This window comes from Scleropages formosus, chromosome 7 (genome assembly GCF_900964775.1).
Source record: "Scleropages formosus chromosome 7, fSclFor1.1, whole genome shotgun sequence".
Classification (NCBI taxonomy): Eukaryota; Metazoa; Chordata; class Actinopteri; order Osteoglossiformes; family Osteoglossidae; genus Scleropages; species Scleropages formosus.
Window position 1 is genome coordinate 8,283,773 of NC_041812.1, and position 20,391 is coordinate 8,304,163.

A 20,391-nucleotide genomic window follows, 5' to 3' on the forward strand; every position below is an offset into this window, starting at 1 on the left:
TCATATAAAGTTTTGCAGAAAAAAATTCTATTAATGGCCCTTCACGAGGGCCCTGAAATAAGAACCTAAAAAATTTAATGGAAAAATTACATAGCTCAGGCATGGTATAAAACAGCAACGGCACAGATATAACAATGGATGAAAAATTGCAGGAAGAATATTCACCATAATCTACTTCGACCATGGCTGCATCTTGCCTGTCTGTTCTTTCTTTTCAGTGATCATATTCATTGATTATACAAGTCATCATGCGGCAACTTGCTAGGACTGAGTTGCTGGATATTCACATATTTAACTGGCCAGAAATAATCATCCAACAAGAATGGAGAAAACTACTTTTTGAAAACTACAGCATTAAAGACATTTGCAAGTAGATACCAACCTACTAGCAAAAGTCCTAAAAGAGACTAAATAAAACAGACAGTGGTGTTTTTTACATCTCAACAATTACACAAACTTACCTTTAAGAACATTCCAGATCATTCCCTCCATCATCTCCTAACACTCCATCAATGAAGACACCACTGGACCAGCCTTGGACAACACTGCGGTGGACAGAACTGCAGGACCACAGCACACCATACGTTTGCAGAAATTACTCGTGCTCTATTTCCAGTCTTAATTGCATCTCCCTTTTGATACAAATATCATGAGTCATCAGTTTACTTGAACCAGCAACAACCACAGTCATTTTGTTTCAGATACACCCACTGAGGGATTTCACCTGACTTTTTAAAATCCACCTTCTATGTGGTCTCCTGCTGAATTGTTGTAGTCTCAAAATTATACAAATAACATTTTTAATTGTTTAATTGTTTTAAACTCATATTTATCTTTTAAAAAAAAATATTACTAGAAAGGTTGATCAGGAATCATGGATATTCTGATACAGTTTTATGCAGCTACTTGTGTGATGAACATTGGTGGAAATTGCGGAAAGAAACAAATTAACTGCACTTAAGAATCACGCGTCTGCATCTAAGTCTGTCTTTCTTTTAATGTAATGCACACATCGTATTTTCTACGAGATGTACATCGCTTTGGAGGACAGCATCTGCTAAATGAATGAATGTAATTGTAACTGTAATACAAAGTAAAGACAGAAGGATCAATAAGAAATATCCTACACATAAAGAATTCTGTGAAGTAAACCAACCAACAAGTTGTTTTCATTGAAAAATTTTGTTATTACTATTTTAACACATGTACTAAGTTTTCTTCACATCCTAACGATAAATGAGTAAGTCTTGGATCTCCATTAAAAGCGAACATGACTACTTCATACAATGCCTTCAGCTGAAGTACTGGAAGGTACACACGTATTCTGGATTATGCATTTTTAAGTTTTATTATGAATAAATTTAAAGAGCCTTGTATAAGTTTCCAGGTATGCATGGCTCATTCTGCAGAACATTCCAGACACTGTACCATCTCGTTAACATTCTCAGTCGGCTGGGTGTAGTACACGTGGCCTTTACTACACTTGGACCAATGCTTTAGCTTCAGAAAACCACAATCAATATCTATGTACTGAGTTCTGTCCAACATCGTCCACCTAATCGATGCATCCAGTTTCTCTGCAATGCTGTCCACACTAGTTTGCATACACCAAAAGTCTTGCTCCTTTAGGACATTTCCACTCTCTGATAATTTACTGAGGATCTCATTTAGTAGGTTGTGTTCCTGAGAAAAAGTTGAAATGATACTTTCAGATTGCAGGTATTTCTCAGAAAATGCCCGTGTTTCAGCCAAAAACCATATTCTTTTGATTTCTCTCTCGAACTTGGGCCACAGGTACCCTTCAGCCTCAGTGATTTTCGTAGCGCACAGGTCGGCCTCGCGGCCAATGAGACCCTGCAGGGCTCCTGAGAGCGCTGCTGTGTTGTGTTTTATTTCAGCCAGCTGAGAGAGCAGCTCTATCTTCTTGTGAATGAGCATAGCTTCTGCTAGACCGATGGAGGGACCTGCCAGCTTGGAGAGCAGAGGAGGAATGAATGGGCTCCGTATGCCCTTCTGCTCTCTCTCCTTCACACGGCTTTCTATGTGCTGTGAGTACAGCACTGCTGCCTTTCCCTTCAACATTTCCATTTCCAAGTGCCGCTTCTTGACAAAAGCACCATATCGGACACTCCTGTGAATCACAGTTTTACATTTGGGACAACACTTTTGCTTCACCACCCCATTTTTCTCAGGAAGCATCATCACCTGGTCAAACCCAGTCACCTCAAATATATGTCCACAGTCTGCCATCTGTACAAAGCGGGCTTCTGGGTCCATTTCATTGCCAAAGAAGATTTCTTGCACTTCTTCAGCATTACAGATCCGGCACTTGTCCGGACACGGCTCCCCACACATGCCGATGCACCGATGTTGGCATTGCAACCGTTTCAAGCAGGGCATATGGCATGGCTGCCTGTCACATGGCTCATAGCACAGCAGGGTGCAGCGGTGATGCTGACAGCGCCACTCGCAGGCCTTTGTGCAAGGCTGGCATGGCTCAGAGCAAGGATTCCGGCACATTTGATGAGTACACCAGTTTTTACAAGGTTCAGCACAAGGGACACAGCTACTCCCGCATTTCCCCTTGCAATAGTCTAAACAAATCAGCTGGACTTCACATGGGGCAGAACATGGAACGTGTGCAGTTCCGTTTTTGCACTGAAAGCAGGTTCCAGAACAGGTGTGACCACAGTCCAGTTCAGCACCACATTTCACCCAACAATGAAGTTTTGCAGGGTTCTTATCAGCCTCCTGTTTGTCACTGCAGAGCATGACCTTCTGGTGGCCACACACCAAATCCACCACCACCCTTTGGGGACAGCGGCGTGTGCAGGTTTCCCCACAGCTGCGAACGCAGGAATGACCACAGGGTAAGGTCTTTTCGCATGGTGCACTGCAGAGGAATTTCTCAGCAGGATCTGAGCAAGGGACCTGTTGCTCGTGTCCACATTTGGGAATTGTCTTGGTGACAAGAACCTTGCACTCCCCACATTTTGCAGAGCAAGGTTTTGGACACCGGTGCCCATCTGGGCAGACTGTTTTGCAGGCCTTCATGCATTTATAAAGCTTGTGGTCAGCATCGGTTGGGTGGCACTGCCTAGCGCAAACATGGCCACAGTCCAACCGGTACTCACAGGGCAGGGAGCACCCTCCATGGGGAACTTTAGCAAAGTGCTCTGCCTTCGACACAGTCGTGATGGTGTCGGGATGGTTCTCACAACGCAGGCTTAAGGCCTCCCCGATCTGCCCATGACACCTGAGCTCCTCTATTATCCCATTCCAGAGGGGGACAGAAGAAAGCATGGACATGTTTCCAATACAGAACAAGCCCTTTTTGGCCCGTGACAGAGCCACACAAATACGATTGGGTATCTTCAGGAAGCCCACTTTCCCTTCCCGGTTACTCCTGACCAAAGAGAGTATTATGATGTCGTTTTCCTCTCCCTGGAATCGGTCAACCACACACAGCTTTACAAACTTCAATAAGGATTTACTGTTTGACATTATTTTCTTCAAGCACAACAGCTGACCAGTGTATGTCGTGAGAACTGTTATCTGAGAAGGCTTGTAACCCTGACAGATGAGGTAATAGCAGAGAGATTCTACAAAGGTGGCTTCATGCATGTTTTGGTGACTGTGGCCTTCGAGGATGCTTTCTTCAAGGTGTTCGTGCTCCACAAAGAAAACATTTGTGGTGACCCCCTAAAAGAGAATGTTAACAATGTATACAGTTCCTGACTTTCAATTATTATATACATGAGAATAGAATAGGAAAGGAAAATTATCCCCTGTACCAAAAATCCCTATAATGCAAGTCAGTTAGATGTAAAAGACTATATTACCTTGATGTTTTCATACTCTAAGACTGAATCATGGTTCTCCAGCTTGTCATAGATATGAGGGGATAGTAGGCGAGCAATCTCTGGACGCATGCGATGCTAAGAAAACATAACAAAAGAATAATTATAAAAAACAACAAAAATCACAATAACTATTTTTTAATACCGCTCTTAAGTAAACAGTTAATGCAATTAAATAAAACACAGAGTTGACGTTACCTACACCAGACAATTCCATGTCATATTACAATGTGTACTATATCCCTCGGAACCCTTGACCTGTCACGAACCCAACAATATTACTATCTAAGCCTTCCTAGACACAAGTAAATACGTAATTGACTAGGGAATGGGTAAAGGTTGATTATGATGCTGTGAGATCCATATCATGTTGAGCCTGTTTGTTTTACTCCCCGGGTGATTCAGGAACAGCATTCTCAGGGTCTACTGCGTTATTACTGTAACTTGACTGTAAAAATGTTTCCTTTTACACTGTGTTGAACAGTTCATTTAAATGTACTGTATTTATTCTACAGTGTCGGAGAACTACAATACCGCCCATATTTGTGCAATCTGACAGCAGAGGAGAGGGTTCAGAGGATGGAGCCTCACTGTACCTGATAGTCAAGTCGAACATAAGGGACATTCATTCCAATGAGTCTCTCAAACAAGGAAACGTCCAAGTTGAAATTCTTGGCAAGATCATATACTGTTGTACTGGGCCGCAGCTGTGACAATAAAAATTAACCAAGATAAGATTATTTTTAACACATAGTTTAATAAGTTACTTCATCCTTGTATTTCCATTAAAAAGTACAGCAGGGAGCACCATACACAGAATATCAGTGAACCACTAGGTACTAGCACTACGTAATAAGTCACACTCCTCATTTCACAGCAGTTCATTTGAACAGCATATCTGTGGGAGGAAAAACCCCACAAATCTACATGCTTAGTCACAATTTTTCCCTTAAGTTATTTCAGTTACTAGCTATCAGTTATTAAGATTACGATGTATTGTAGTGTTGCTGATTATAGTTATTAAACAAAAGGTTTCATGTGTGACTATTTTACCTGCTGGTGGTCACCAATCAGTATGAGATGCTGGCAGCCAGAGGTCAATGTTGTCACAACGTGAGCCTCCAGCACCTCTGCTGCTTCTTCCACAACCACAATCTGGGGCTGAATGGCTCGCAGAACCTTACGGTAGCGAGCAGCACCTACAGAGGTGTACAAAGAAGTAAGCAAAACATGCTCTGCAGCTTTCTGAATGAAGGTAATGTTCACTTTAGGACAAAGAAACATTTACAGTCTATAGCAGACATGTCTGTAGGAGTGAACAGAATCATAAACTGAATATATAGAAAATTGTATTTGACATGACCACAGCAATGACCACAATGGTGTGCTTACTGTATATATCAATTATAACTACGGGGCACAGTTTACATAATTTATCAAGGGATCATTAAAGGAAAATACATTACTGTGGTTTGCACTTCTAGGAGACTGGGAAAAATTTGTAGGAGTGCAAATCTTTGCAAGTCTCTCCCAGAAATTGAAAAACTATTTACACCTTTGTTTGAATTATATATATCTATATATATATAATTAATTATATTGTCCTTTAAAACTCTGTTTCCTATAGTCCACATTTTCTGCATCCTTTATGCTTCCTCCGACAGTTACACTAAAATGTGTTCACTAAGAAACGTATTGCTTTTATTTTGCACAATTACATGTGGAAGTCATGCCGATGACTCTGGCTTTCCTGAGGAGAGTTTCATCTTCTTCATTCCTCAGTTCTTCCATCCGATTAATTATTTCCTGGTATTTATTTTCGAGTGTCAGAATCATGGTGTTAATGTCAGCCTGATACTTGAAGAGCCAAAGTCTGTGGGTTGAAGAAGTGATTGTATTAAGTTACTAATCAGAACTAGTGTCACAATATACTTCAACTAGAAATGAAAACTCTGCGTGCGTGCGTGCGTGCGTGCACGCAGGTTAGAGAATAGCTACAGTTCAGCTCACCTGTAGAGGCTCCAGCGCTGCTTCTTGCTCAAGGCCCAGAGGTCAGTGACCCTCAGGGCTTCCTCCTCCAGCATGCACTCGGTTGCCTGAAGCTCTCTCTTCACAGCTTGTCTCAACTTCTTTTTCATATCTGAGGTTATCTGAATGAAACCCATTAATAACCAAACAGCCTCATTACCAACCCTGCTACACTCATCCGCTTACAGCTTCAAATTTATTTCCAAGGCAATGACATGATATTTTTGGAAATCTTCAAATCTTCTCAACCAAAATAGCAGCTCACCTGCCAGCCATCCTCATTCACCTCCTTCTTCCTCTCCTCCATGTCATTTTCCTCCTCTGGTACATAAAGCAAGGCCTGCTTCTGTGTCATAGCCAGCCTGTTGTGAGCTCGCTCGATGTGCTTCTGGACATCGTCCACGTCCATCATTCTCTCAGCCTCCTCCAGCTCGGCCTCCCCTGCCACATCCACGTCACCTGCACTTGGTCAAGCACAGAAAAACACTGACCACTGCACAATGGTACTAAACATCACAAAAAAGCAATTAAGTAATGAAGTCTTCACCACATTCTTTGTTCTGAGACATATGAGTTTGATAACATGTTGAGAGTCTACCTTCCTCCTTCTCCTCCGATACAGCTGGCATGAGGCAGGCAGCCTCCCTCACCAGACCTTCCTCAGCACCGGCACCATCATCACCATTCTTACCAGCTGCACCACCTATGATTTAGACACCGCAGAATGCTCTTTACAATGTAATGTAAAAACATGCAATTGATCTTTTAAAATTCTGTGTTGTCACAATACTACTAATGTTACCATGAAGCAACAAAGGACAAAGACAGAAAAACAGACTACTAGTAACAAATAATAATAATTATAATAATAATAATAACAGAAGCCTCCCCCATTAGTAAGATGTGGTCACCTACGAGACTCTGTAGCTGTAATATAGTTTAATGATGATTAAATGTTGGCCATTCAAAGGTATTTTCAGTTAAAGGATCCTGCCCCCTCACCCACACACTGGAGGTTTAATGCAGAGACTCCCAGCCACTCAAGCATCACAGACGTCTTCACCTCATCCGGAGTCAAACCTTGGTTGGGCTGAAAAAGGGCCAGTGTTTGTCAGCTCAGATTTGGAATTGGCAGTAATATGTGCCAAAAGATAGCAGGGACAAATGTACTGGGGATAGCTAGTAGTGTAGTGGTTAAAGCTACTGCCGCTGGCTCTGAAGATTGTAGATTTGATCCCCACTTTCAGCTATAGTACCCTTGAGCAAAGTACTTACCATAAAATTGCTCCATTAAAATTAAAATATAAATAGGTAAATAACTGTAAGCTTGTAATAAGTGTAACCTTAACATTATAAGTCAACTTGGAGAAAAGTGTCAGATAAATATAAGCTGAATAGGGCATAAGAAATCGATATTGTAGTGATGCCTCACCATCCCATCTTCCAAACTCCTTCCATGAAAAGAAAAGATGTAATCTTCCAAGATGACATCATTCAGAATTCCTTTCTTAGAGCTTTCCAGCAACGCCGCTGCTTTCTCTATTTCATCCGTGATTTTCTGCATGTCGTCCTTAAGCTGGCAAGAAAGGAGCATTTTATCTAAACACATTGGTATTAAAAGACATACGGTATATGCAAAAGTGATATTTAATCTGCTTTATTGTTTTGGTATGTGTGCCAGACTGTTAATGGGCAGTGAACCAGCAGTTCAAAATTCACTTTCCTCTGAGTGAAGAAAGCAGCCTTTCTCTTACCATGCAGTACATAGCCCTTAGGTGTCCAGGCAGTTTTTGTGTGAAATTACACTCTTTTCTCAGATTGCTGAGAGAAAGGTTTTTGATAACATCATTGCAGCTCCGGCCCCCAACTCGAACGAGCCCCGAGGCCTTCCCCATGAATTTATAAATACCTGTTCAGAATTTAGGAAAACATGATCAGGAATGTATGCAATGTATCCATTATCATTCAGATATTTGTATTATTATTTCTTGTTTAGCTGACACTTAAATGTGGGTGTGCACACAAAGACACTTAATTATTATATTAATTAACCCATTTATAGAGCTGGGTAATGTTTACTATGGCAATTCAGGGTAAGTACAGCAAGAGTGGAGTCTGAACCAGGAACCTTCAAATTACAACCCAGTGGTCCTGACCAGTACACCACCCACTGATCCCATAACTAAAGAATACAGTAGAGGAATAAAGCCTCTGCAAATTCCTCTCACTTAACATACTTTGCTCATATTCACATTACCAAAGCAAAGAAATCAGAGTTTCTTACTGATTTAAAAAATACAGTACCTTCCAGGAACTGGTCCAGCGCATGGTTTGTGTAACAAACAACTAGAATTGGAGAGCCAAGTGCAGAACCCCAGACATGAGCATTATCCAAGAGAGCCTTAACAATCTTGAGGCCTACATGAGTCTTTCCTACAAGAATGACAATAAGTGACAGGAAATATGAGAGAAGAACATGAATATCCCAAAATGGAAAGCAAATTGAGAAACAACGATGCAGCTACCTGTTCCTGGTGGGCCTTGTATTATAGCCAGTTCCTTAGTTAAAGCCAACTGCACAGCTTTCATCTGTGAAGCATCCAGCTGGAGTTCCTCCTTACTTGGCCAGTCATCCAAATTTAGGATGTCTTTCAAGCTTTGTTGATCCACAGACTCTCTCAGGTCTGCTTCCTGAGAAGCACGGAATCTCCAGTGTCTCAGTGGATTTTTTTCTAAGCCTGAGAACTTCATCTTGAGAGGACGATCATTCATCAGCGACTGCAAACTGTATGAATTGCAATTCATTTTGAGATATTTGGGGGGAGAGATATCAGTTTCACAGCCTATGATGTATTTCTGCATTGGAAGATCTTCTGCAGAAAGTTCCTGTAGACCTTCAAGAACATGTCGATAAGCTTCGAAGAAAGCTGCAGTCTCAACCATTAAGAACTCTTTGGTTTTAGAAATGTTTGCCAATTTTTGTCTGTTTTCTTCATTAAAAAACACATTTACAATCCCATTACTCAGTTCTTTTGGATCCCTGTGGGCAACAGTGGCAAAAATGAGGGTTTCAAAGCTGTCCATGGACAGACACACCAGTGCTCCGTACAGCAGCCTTTTTGAACTTTCCCAGTTCACACCTTTCAGTCTCTTGTTGTTGAATTGTATTTTGTATAAGATTCCTTTGGGTGTGCAAACAAGGGAAGTGATGCGGGTGTTGGCATATACACGAATGTCATGTGACTGTGTTTTATGTAAATCACTTTGATCAAATGTGAGGAGATGAGATATTCCGTCTCTGAGTGGCCTTACAAAGTCTTCCCTCAAAAGACGGAAATGTGTTTCCAGGTAGGTGTTGCTGTCTTCAAATTTCTCCTTGACAATGTTAGGCCTGAGATATGGTCTCGAGGTCATGTGGACATCTTCAAATGTTGGAAATATTGACATGAACCTGAAGTTTTCTACATTTAATGCATCATGATCTCCTACGAGGATGTTGTAGTTGTCTGATCTGAGAGTCCCTTCACGTTTTTTTTCTTTGAGATGTGCAATCGTTCTTTGAAGATTATTCAACTTGCTGTATGTTTCCTCAGGAATATTTAGTTGTGTGAACTGAGTTTCTAGAAGAGCAACCGCAAAGGACACATCAATGACAGCAGTAAACGGGAACATTGTCACTAAAGTCAAGTACAGGTCCAGTACTTTGTTGAGTTTCGTTATGGTCTCGTCCATTTTCTCCAGATTGTTGTTACTACTTAAATCCATGATCAACATGGGAACAGAACTTTTCAGGAACTGAGACTCTTTCAGCTCTACAAGAAGGTGACGAAGGTTCTGCCTCTTCACTCGGCTGCTGCAGGCTTTGCTCAGGACATCAAATGTAACGGATGTGAGGGAGTCAGCGGTCTCTCCTACGGGTCGGTTTAAGAGCTCCTTCAGACCGCTACCTGGTGCTGCTAATTTCATAATGATTTCAGAGGGCTCCATATTCCCAATGTGCTTAAGTGCTTTGAGATCTAACTTGTGGGTGTTTTGAGCACGTTGGTTATGAAGTGTGGTATTCTTTCGTCCACTCCCATCAAGGTCATTTTCAGTATTTAACAGGTTGGGTTGGCTGGTAGCCCATTTTGAAAGGGATTGCTGAGTCCTTCCATGACCATGATCTGGAATTTTCAAAGATATTACATTGATAGATCAGGGTATATTGTAGATATTTACACAAATGCTAGTTTGCTTCATATTCAATATGGAAAAAGAAACTTGTAAAACAATGAATGTATTATCACCACATTAAAGAGAAAACTTTCTAAAAAAAAAAAATAAGCAACTTTTACTCTTCTCACCATACTGCTTCCTGTTCCGGACACCTCTTTGGGGTCTACGAATAACGGGTGGTCTTTGAGCCCCAGCAGAGTCCACATGTGGAGTTAAGATGTTTGTCACCCTACTCTGAGAATGATTGTATTTAGTTCTTCCAGAACTATGTTGGACAACTGTTGGAAATCCAATGGAAAAATGCTGCTGTCAACTGCACATTTCAGGTAATCTCATGCAGAATGAAATGATACTTAAAGCTACGGTAATGCACCAGTTCTGATAGGTGATCTACCTCTGTTGTGCTGTGGAAGCGCCTCGCCTCCTGGTTCACCGTGACCTTGTTTCCATGGTGATCTGCCTCTGGTCCCACTAGTCCTCCAAGTCTTTGGGAGGCCAGCAGGGCTATCCTTTCTCCCAGCTTCCTCAGTAAAGACAACAATTTTATACACCTATTGCGATGACTGGTCTACATAAAGATTATTGCTGTGACATGTTTTAATAACTGCTAATCACCTTCTCTCTGTAAGTCTGTTCTTGGTGAGTTATTAGCAGGTTGCTGATGCTTTGGTCTGGCCCCATTAAAGCCAAGGCAAGGCTCTGTATTAGAAAAAGACAAAATAATCCCATTACATTTGTTATAGATATAATAATGCGCATTTTGAACACAAAAACACTTTACACAGTAGAGTACCCTAAATCTTGTTCAATATCAGTTATCATACTCCTAAAAACCATTATTGATCTTTATAACTTATAATATCTGAAGAGCATAATTTTCCAATATTTGTTAAACGCATAAGCCAGTTAGTGTTTGAGACAGAGTGACATGATTACATATATAACGCTCAGAATGAAGCAAATGAACACACTTACTTCGCTGATTTTCATTGCCCGACATTTTAAAGTACAAGGAAAATCCACTGGCTTCTCTCATAGATGCTCAAGGAAACCAGATGTGTGCAGGATTCTTCCTTCTCAGGAGCACATCTGTCAGCCATCATCATTTAGAAGTGTGAATGAACAGTTACATCACTTTTACATTCATTTGGCTGACACTTGTTTCCAAAGTGACTTGCAATGTGAAGACAGTTCCAAGTAATGATTTATCCATCTGTACAGCTAGATAACTTTACTACAGCAATGCAGGGTAAGTACCTTGCTCTAGAGCACTACAGCATGAGGTGGGAATGAGACCTTCAACCTTCAGGTCCAAAACAAAGACAGTAGCACTAACCACTATGCTGCCACCTGTCTGCTAACACCACCGCTCCCTGAACAGCTGAGTCATCACAAAATGGTGGCATCATCATGCATTCAACTTGTAATATATCACGTTTTTATTTTTCTCTACATCAATTTATTCACTCTCTCCATTTTTATCCACCAATACAATGACATCACGCACTTTCGACAAATAAATGACATATCTTATTAAATCAATGAAATGGCTTAACTGACAAACAGCTGCACACATGACCGTCATGACGTACATCATCTCTCAGCAAAAGTACAATTATTATCATCATGCATTACATTAAGTTGAGAAAGAGATACGGCTGCAGACGTGTGACTCTCAAGTAAAGAGATACATCACGCGAATGTTTACATGCTTAATCAAATGTGTATATCAATAAAGTCACATAAATAGGACAGAGTGGAGTCGCAGACGTTCTTCTACTCACCTGACGCGCTGCGCGCGAGCGCTGCCTCTACGCGCCTTTTTATATTTCCCCTTAGTTTCGATTCAGACAAAGTGAAAGTGAAGTGACGGAACGGAAGGCGACAGCCGGCTGATGCTCGTCGCCGCAGTCTGTCTCTGCTCACTTTAGTTTACCGAGAATATGTGAAACTTCGTTTAACCCTTTCAGTGAAATCAGAAGTATTTAACCTATCAGTATCACTACACATTTCAATACATTTTACATTTCATTGCTATTTGTGTTTGTGTTGAAGTACTAACAGGAATTGCTCAAGAAAAAAGTTACCCAGCAGCTGTGGGTAAATAACTGAAAGCACTTAACATAAGTTTCTTTGGAGAAAAGCATCAGCTAAATGAATAATGCAAATACAACTGCACTTGAATCTGCTAGTAAATATTAGTTATATTTTTATTCATCAGCCAGTGAAGTGAATAACATTGATTTTCTCGTTATAATGGCACCTGTCAAGGGGTGGGATATACTGTATTAGGCAGCAGGTGAAGTCAGTTCTTGAATTTGATGTGTTGTAAGCAGGAAAAATGAGCATGAGTAAGGATCTGAGCGACTTTGACAAGGGTCAAATTGTACCAAGCAGTGTAAGTCACCTTGGTGAATAAGGTGTGTGGGCTAGCTTACAGTGTTATATACACAACATTGCTCTGATTTATCTATTTAGTTATCAATTTATATTTTCACCAGACGGAAGCATGTTTCATCATTTTTTAATCAACCCATTTATGCATCACTGCAGTTTTTTTGGTGAAAACAAAAAGAAATGGAAGCGGAGTGATTTAAAAGTAGAGATCAAGGATGTGTTGGCTTTTTTAAAAATTGATGCATGTTATCGTAATATATTCACTAATATTTTAGAAACAAAAAACAAGGGCACACTTCTTTTCGCAAAGAGGACCCTGTGAAGGACTGTTAGAAGCCAATGGAGACTGAGCGCTGAGCCTGTAGATTCTGATCATCCAGCTGCCCGCTCACCGTGGAGATTTCCTCCTCTACATCACAGTCACCTGTCACATCCGAGTAGCTGTGCTTCATCACATGGATGCTCCTGCGGTTGGTGGGTGGTACTAAAGGCCGGACGGGTTGGATCAGGGTGTCTGGCAGGATGGTGGCATCTCGTATGCTGAGGTTGCTGCGACTGCCTCCGGGACTGGTGGCCGAAGAGCCGCAGTGGTGGTTGTGGACACACCTGGAGGACGGCCGTCGCTGAAAGTGCTCAAATTCATTGGACATGTCTGCCATGTTGGGGACTGTAGCCGCACTGCGAATGGTACAGAGCTCATAGTGTGGGGGTTCAAACACCTCCTGGAACAGCGCCGGGTCAAATGCCTCTCTCTTCATGATGTACTTTTTGCGTGGTTGTTTGATTTGAACTATAGAAGATATGATCAGCAGGATGAGCACAATACTACATGTGACTCCAATTATGGCCAAATTAGTGCTATTAAGCTTTTCCAGGATGCTTGGCTTCCTCTTCTCTGCATAGAAGTGGAAAAAGACATAATTACAGCCATACATTTTTACAGATCCTTTTTTTTATTAATTTGTTAACACTTATTTAACAGTCTTACTTTGTGCCGGACATTTTTTTGTTAAAATCCAATTTTGCATGTTGAAATATAAGATTTTTGACAATTTTTACAAAGAAGTGTAGATGTAGGTTAGACAGTTTTTATTGTTTGATTCTTTTCTATACATAAATATATGATAGCATATATATTAGGTGATATATTTGGTGAAATAGAGCTCACCTTTGCAGTGGTTTTCATCCCAAGGAAAGACGCAATTTTGCACACCGTTGCAAACGAGGGTGGTGTTAATGCACATGTTACTGTGGCAAAAAAACGTGTTCTCCTCACAGGGGGCTAATCAAGGTAAGACATGGTAAACATTTTAAAGTATTCACTTTTTCTTATTTGCTATATAAATTGTCAGAACAGAATGTGATATACAGTTTATGTAAAGGTCCCACTGTATAAAATCAGAGTGACTATAATGTATAACTATTTGGTAATTGGGGGATGTATTGGCGCAGCAGGCTTGGCTGGGTCCTGCTCTCTGGCAGGTCTGGGGTTCAAGTCCTGCTTGGGGTGCCTTGAGACAGACTAGCATCCTGTTCGGGGTGTGTCCCCTCCCCCTTCAGCCTTGCAGCAGTGTTGCCGGGTTAGGCTCCGGCTCACTGCAACCCCGCTTGGGACAAGCGGTTTCAGTCAGTGTATGTGTGTGTATGTATTTGGTAATTATGAAGTCAAGTGGGGTTTCTAAACTCTGTTTGGTTTCATGGGCTGTCCAGTTTTAATATAGACTTTCAACATTGATGCACAGATTTCAGAATTTTACTTTCAGCGCAAAAGCTTTTGCTAAAAACTATATGATACCTGGACTTCTACGTGTAGTCATGTGAATATGGGATGTGATCCAGATGTGTGAGTCTCAAACATGGTGCTCTTCGATTACTCTGATGAAATTCTTCAGCTATGTAAATGGCTGAAGAGGTATCTTAAAATGGTAAGATCCTTTGGAGGAAAGTCCCTACCGCATTAATAAATGTGACTAGTTAGAAGCAAATAGGTTATGAAAAATTTTATTGAAGCACTATTGTAGGAAACGAGTGGGGGTGCGGTGGCGCAGTGGGTTGGACCGCAGTCCTGCTCTCCGGTGGGTCTGGGGTTCAAGTCCCGCTTGGGGTGCCTTGCGGCGGACTGGCGTCCCGTCCTGGGTGTGTCCCCTTCCCCCTCCGGCCTTACGCCCTGTGTTGCCGGGTAGGCTCCGGTTCCCCGTGACCCCATGAGGGACAAGCGGTTCTGAAGATGTGTGTGTGTGTGTGTGTGTGTGTGTGTGTGTGTGTGTGTGTGTGTGTGTGTGTGTGTGTGTGTGTATTTTAAGTGCAGTGTGTGTTCAGGTTTGTGCCTAACCAGACATATTTCTAAAAACTGGACATCCCTATTCAAGGAGAAACTGTATCTTAGTTATGGATGTGGGTTTTGAGTTTGTCCTACTCTACCTTAGTGCTGGAACCAATCCCAGGATTTTCAGACTGTTCTGTGGTCATTTGAGCTGTTCTCTTTCAAGGCTCATGTGAAAAGAAAGTGTAACTAATGAATTGTCAGCATACAACTGAATACGGCCTTACGGTCTCGGAAGGTAGTGAAAAGGATCCGGAAATGACTTTTGCGGCTTCCCTCATCAGCCCACATGCGAACTACCCCCAACGCTGAAATCAGCATCATGTCGATGGCCACTGTGCTGCAGAACTTCTTCTTGAGATCCGCCACAGAGCTGCCTCCGTCGTACACGGCCACAAAGTTGCGCTTGCACTCGTTTGAGTTGTGCATCTCATAATCCAGAAATCGCAAGTAGATCTGAGAAACCACAACACGACAGAGATGTAAAATATATGTGTCATAATTTTGGTGGTAGCTTGTCTAGCTTATTCAAATTGAAACTTAAGTCGGGGCTTAATTATGTTTATTTTAAATGTTACTGGTGTCAAAATGGACTGTAATATGTGTCAAGAGCATAGTATTGGATATATGGCATGTTCAGTTTGTGGCTCAGTGTAAAAGATCTTGCTCATGTAACACACAGGAAGTATTCATTTTAGGAACACAAGGGATTCAAGTGTTTTTTGAAAGATAATATTACCATAGAACACTTCAAAAGATGACATGTAAAAATGTAAGTATGACAGATAATCAGACTTGAGCGGCTATGTAACTAAAGAGAAATAAGGTTTGGACCTAAACTGAGCCAAGAGCACTTTACTTTACATAAGCAGGCCATTCCCTATGCACTATATCACACAGATTACCCAGCAGATTTTGCTACAATAAAAGCTGTGAAATTTGAGTGGTTTTATTAACACAGATGTAAAGTTACCCACTTTCCATGGCCTTCCTGGTCACCACATCTACACATCTTTGAACCTTTATGCAAAGGTCTGGAGTGCAGAGAACATTCTACCTCTTTCATCCCTTTTCATTCAGACTGAAAGACTCAAACTGCCCAGAAGGTAACAGGTTACTCCACTCCATAATATTTACTTGATATTCAAATATTGTCCGGATTTTCCTATGTTTCTTCCAACATTTGATCTGCAAATTGGATCATACTTGTAACCAAACCCATATAATAATTCATGATTTGACCATGCATTACCTTGCACTTAAATTTCACTTAAAGGAAATAAATACCAATCTATTATTTTGTGCAGGGATGTGGTGGCACAGTGGGTTGGACCACAGTCCTGCTCTCCAGTGGGTCTGGGGTTCGAGTCCTGCTTGGGGTGCCTTGCGACGGACTGGCATCCCATCCTGGGTGTGTCCCCTCCCCCTCCGGCCTTATGCCCTGTGTTACCGGGTAGGCTCCGGTTCCCCTGTGACCCCGTATGGGACAAGCAGTTCTGAAAGTGTGTGTATATATATATTATTTTGTTTTAATACTTTTCTAAGGCAAAAAAATATGCTCAGTGCTCTGAAAAAAGTTTTTCCTCATGTATTTGATTCCCATGTGTTACTGAACACACACCCTGTGGATTACAAAGCCGAAAGACAAATACCTTGGACCGGGGTGGGGCTCGGATGAACCACTTGCAATCAACTGCCTCAGTCGCTAAGGCTTTGCCCTCTTTGGATATTTGCTGAGAGTCCACCAATCCCTCGGGGCCTCCCAGATAAAACTCACAAACTAGTAATAAAATCCACATGAGGAAATGAGTCATAAAAATTACAAATATAGCTCAGAGATTTATGTGAAGCTCATAACTGTCCAGGCTACATTTTAAACTGTAAGAAAGCTCTCAAGGTAATACACTATCAGAGTTATTACAATCTTGTCATAGTAAGCCGGTGACAGCATGGTAAACAGTGAGCAACTTTCATGGTGAAAAACAATCTAAATTTATAAGCCCATTTCGACTCTCAGCCCAACAAATTAAGATCTGAGAAATCCTTTAAGAAGAAAGAAAATAGGAAAATTCAAACATTTTGGTTATAGATTCTCTGAAACACACAGTGTATGATTACATATTGTTCTGTACTATACAGCACTGTTTCATAAGACATGCGTGTCCCTGTGAATCTGAAACCTCACTAGACAATCAAACTTTAACAATACCTACAGGGCAGAGGGCTGGGTGTTCCTATGTCTTTAAAATCAGGATCTACAAAAAATTTTCAGAAGAAAACATATATTTTATAAATCATTCTTTTTTTAACCACTTATCCAAAATACTAAACTGGGATATTACAACAAACTTGTTATTTTCAAAAAAAAATAATACTATTTAATGGTACACAAATAATTTATTGTTATTGTTAGAATGCACATAAAGTGAAAAACGGTATGTAAAAGAATTATGATTCAGCAGAAGGTGCTCATATTCAGTTACGTGTTATGACCAGTCCAAAGTAAAACAACAGCTGCTGTATATACAAGCCTTTGTCAGAAATAAACACATGTGCACACACACACACACACACACACACACACACACACCTCTGGTTATAGAAACACAAGGCTATTCATATAACCAACATAACAAAGAGCATTTTAAGACTAGAAAAGTCCATTAATATTAAAAAGATGTGAATTTACCTGCAGTGAAATTGTATCTCGCAGAAAATCCTGTTGCTTCCAGTTCACCATCAGAAAAAAATTTGATCCAAAGGTATCGTCCACTGGATCTCACATAGAGTGGACTCAGCTGGCCGCAGTACCGCCCAATTATTGGGGAGAAGGAAAAGGGTCCATCGCGAATCTCAATGTGGTCAAATTTACATTCCCATGAGGGTTCAATGGAATAGTTGTCATCAAAGTAAAGATCAATACACTGTCGTGGTGCAGCTGAAAGAGACCAAATGACAGACAACCATAGCAATTTATACTGTATTTATAAAACCATATTATATACTATTCATCAGTTGTAGTACATGTATACAGGGGTATTCTCAACAATGTGGCACAGAGCACAGAATGATAAAAGAAAGCAAAGCCATGTGTGTGGAAGTGTGGAAAGCAGTTTCCTAATGTATTTTTCTGTTGTAACCCAGCTGACAACTGAAGAAAAGACAAAACAAAACGAAAGAACTCTGAGGCCAAAGAACTGTTCAAGAAATAAACCAAGAACAAGCAGCTCCCCGTTCCATTTCCAACAACATGTAAGAATAAAACTGTGTTCATTTCTTAAATTATTGAAATCTTTTACTATGATTCACACAGATTATGCCGTGATAGAGCTAATCTCTTTATAATCTTCCCTTGTAACCCACACAGTCTGAAACCACTTGTCCTGAGCAGAGTCGCGGCAAGCCGGAGCCTAATCTGGCAACACAGGGCGCAAGGCTGGAGGGGGAGGGGACACACCCAGGACAAGACACCCGTCTATCACAAGGCAGCCCAAGCAGGACTCAAATCCAAGACCCACCGGAGGGCAGGACCCGGCCAAACCTACTGCGCCACCTCATCCCTTATAACCTTTACACCTAATAATTTTCACTGGTGAATTAAATATATCTACTACATTAAAAAGAATAACTGAATCTGTACTCCAGTTTGTAATGCGACACCCAAAAAAAAACCTCTGGTTTCTAGAGCCAATAGAGTCGCTCTGGGGTTATAAAGAGTTGCCAGGATAATTTTACATTTACATTTATCGATTTAGCTGATGCTTTTTTCCAAAGCAACATACATCTCAGAGATAAGTTATATACTTAGCTGATGCTTTTTTTCTAAAGCAACTTATAGTTTTAAGCAAGTTACACTGACTTACCCGTTTATACAGCAGAACAGTTTCAAGGTAAATTTCTTGCTCAAAGTAGGAGTTGAAACAGCAACCTTTGGGTCCACAGACAGCAGCTGTACCCACTACACCACCAGCTGTCATGGAAGTCATACCTTACCTTCGAGAATGTAAATGCACTCCCGCTCCGGTGGGTATCGGCTGGGGTAACTGGGAGATGTGAAGCTCCCCCCATCTGGCTCCTTCACCCAGGATCCACACTGGCCTGCTGGCTGAACTCCTGAATTGTTGCTCACTGACACACAGACATCCAAAACCAAATAAATCAATTGAACTAATTATGTTAGATTCACAAAAGAAAGTGTGCGGAGAAAGCTGTGCAAAATCGATGATAAATCAAAGGTGTCAATGGTGTAAAATGACAAGAGAAAAAAAATCAAATATGAAGGGAGTGAAGCTCTCACCCACAGCTGTCTTGTTTGCTATGGACAGCCCAAGAAGAAAGATACTCGCAGCCAGAACTGCAAGCAGAGAGAACGACGGATGAGAGGAAAGTGTAAGAGCTGCGTCTCTCCTTGTCCTCCGCAAAGTAAAGTACAGAACTCATCTCTCTTAAGGACAACTTGCAAGACACATGCAAACATTTGCACAAAGAATTTGGAATTAAGAAGAATTAATGTTACCAAACTGTTTGTGGTAGTGGTTCTAAATTTCCAGGACTTGAATTACTTTGCCTTAATTAATTCTGCCATATTAATTCTGTATGGCAATTTCCCCTACAACTTATTCAAGAGGATGATAGAATAAAAATTCAGGTAGGAAAAACAGACATTGAACCATTGTCATGATGAATAAAATCTAGGATGCACAATTAGAGATTAATATGGATTTGCAGACAATCTAATGTGAAAATCACACACCAGCCAACAAAATTGCCATATTTACGGCTTCACTCGGTAAAAGTCCCTATACTGTAAAATTAAATAGGAAAAGGACTTACCATGAGGTGACATGTGTGGATGTTTCATGCCTGGTTCTTCTGCAAGGGATTCCAGCCTTAATTCATTCCATTTACATTAGGAAAAAACAGTGCTGGATAATTGTTATCAGCACATGAAAAATAAATAGGACAAGCCATACACCCCAAAAATAAAAATAAATTAATGGAAACAGATCATTACAGATGTAGTCCCATATGAAACTGGCCTAAAAACTGCTCCTTGGGTTCCCCACCTTGACTGGACCTCTGGAGCTTCCTCTGCACAGGACGGATTAATAACGCCTTCATCAGCTTATTCTAATCACTCCGCTTCTGCAATCCTCCCAAGAAATGAATTATATGAAAGGGATTTGGATCTTTGTTTTCTTCCTAATCCATATGTGAATAACTATCCTTCAGAATCCTGTAATCCACCATGAATGCAGTTTGCATTCAATTCACCTTTAGTTGCATAAGACACCAAACATGCAAGCGCTGCTGCTGAAGAAACACAAAACCTGCTGTATCAAAACAATATGAATTTTGATGTCTTTTTTCAAATGGGAAAAACTGCACACGAAACAACTAAATGTTGGCTAGTACACCGCATAGATACACTGACTGGCCACTTTATTAGGTACACCTTGCTAGACCAAGGTAGGACCCTGTTGTGCCTCTAGAGTTCATGAATTCAACAAGGTGTAGGAAATGTTCCATAGCGGTTCTTGGTTCTGTTCACTTGACAGCTTCACAGAG

General features: G+C 41.0%; 2 protein-coding genes across 2 annotated transcripts; both read right to left on the reverse strand.

Moving 5' to 3' along the window:
* Positions 1 to 1,337: 1,337 nt before the first annotated feature.
* Positions 1,338 to 11,928, reverse strand: LOC108937524 (NFX1-type zinc finger-containing protein 1-like). The gene is made up of 18 exons (XM_018757536.2): positions 11,888 to 11,928; positions 11,079 to 11,192; positions 10,719 to 10,802; positions 10,498 to 10,623; positions 10,232 to 10,381; positions 8,414 to 10,051; positions 8,193 to 8,321; positions 7,643 to 7,797; positions 7,321 to 7,464; positions 6,891 to 6,978; positions 6,487 to 6,591; positions 6,154 to 6,347; positions 5,871 to 6,010; positions 5,579 to 5,733; positions 4,914 to 5,059; positions 4,457 to 4,567; positions 3,843 to 3,938; positions 1,338 to 3,702 (listed from the first exon to the last, which is right to left on the reverse strand). The coding sequence occupies exons 2-18, from the start codon at positions 11,137 to 11,139 to the stop codon at positions 1,399 to 1,401; spliced, it is 5,826 nt and encodes a 1,941-aa protein (XP_018613052.2). The 5' UTR covers positions 11,140 to 11,192; positions 11,888 to 11,928; the 3' UTR covers positions 1,338 to 1,398.
* A 901-nt stretch (positions 11,929 to 12,829) lies between these two features.
* On the reverse strand, positions 12,830 to 19,408 carry LOC108937554 (neuropilin and tolloid-like protein 1). Its single transcript, XM_029253527.1, has 9 exons — positions 19,386 to 19,408; positions 19,121 to 19,236; positions 18,817 to 18,951; positions 17,513 to 17,761; positions 17,037 to 17,078; positions 16,476 to 16,603; positions 15,051 to 15,279; positions 13,669 to 13,782; positions 12,830 to 13,395 (listed from the first exon to the last, which is right to left on the reverse strand). Exons 1-9 carry the CDS (start codon positions 19,406 to 19,408, stop codon positions 12,830 to 12,832), a joined length of 1,602 nt encoding a protein of 533 aa, XP_029109360.1.
* Between the last annotated feature and the right edge of the window lie 983 nt (positions 19,409 to 20,391).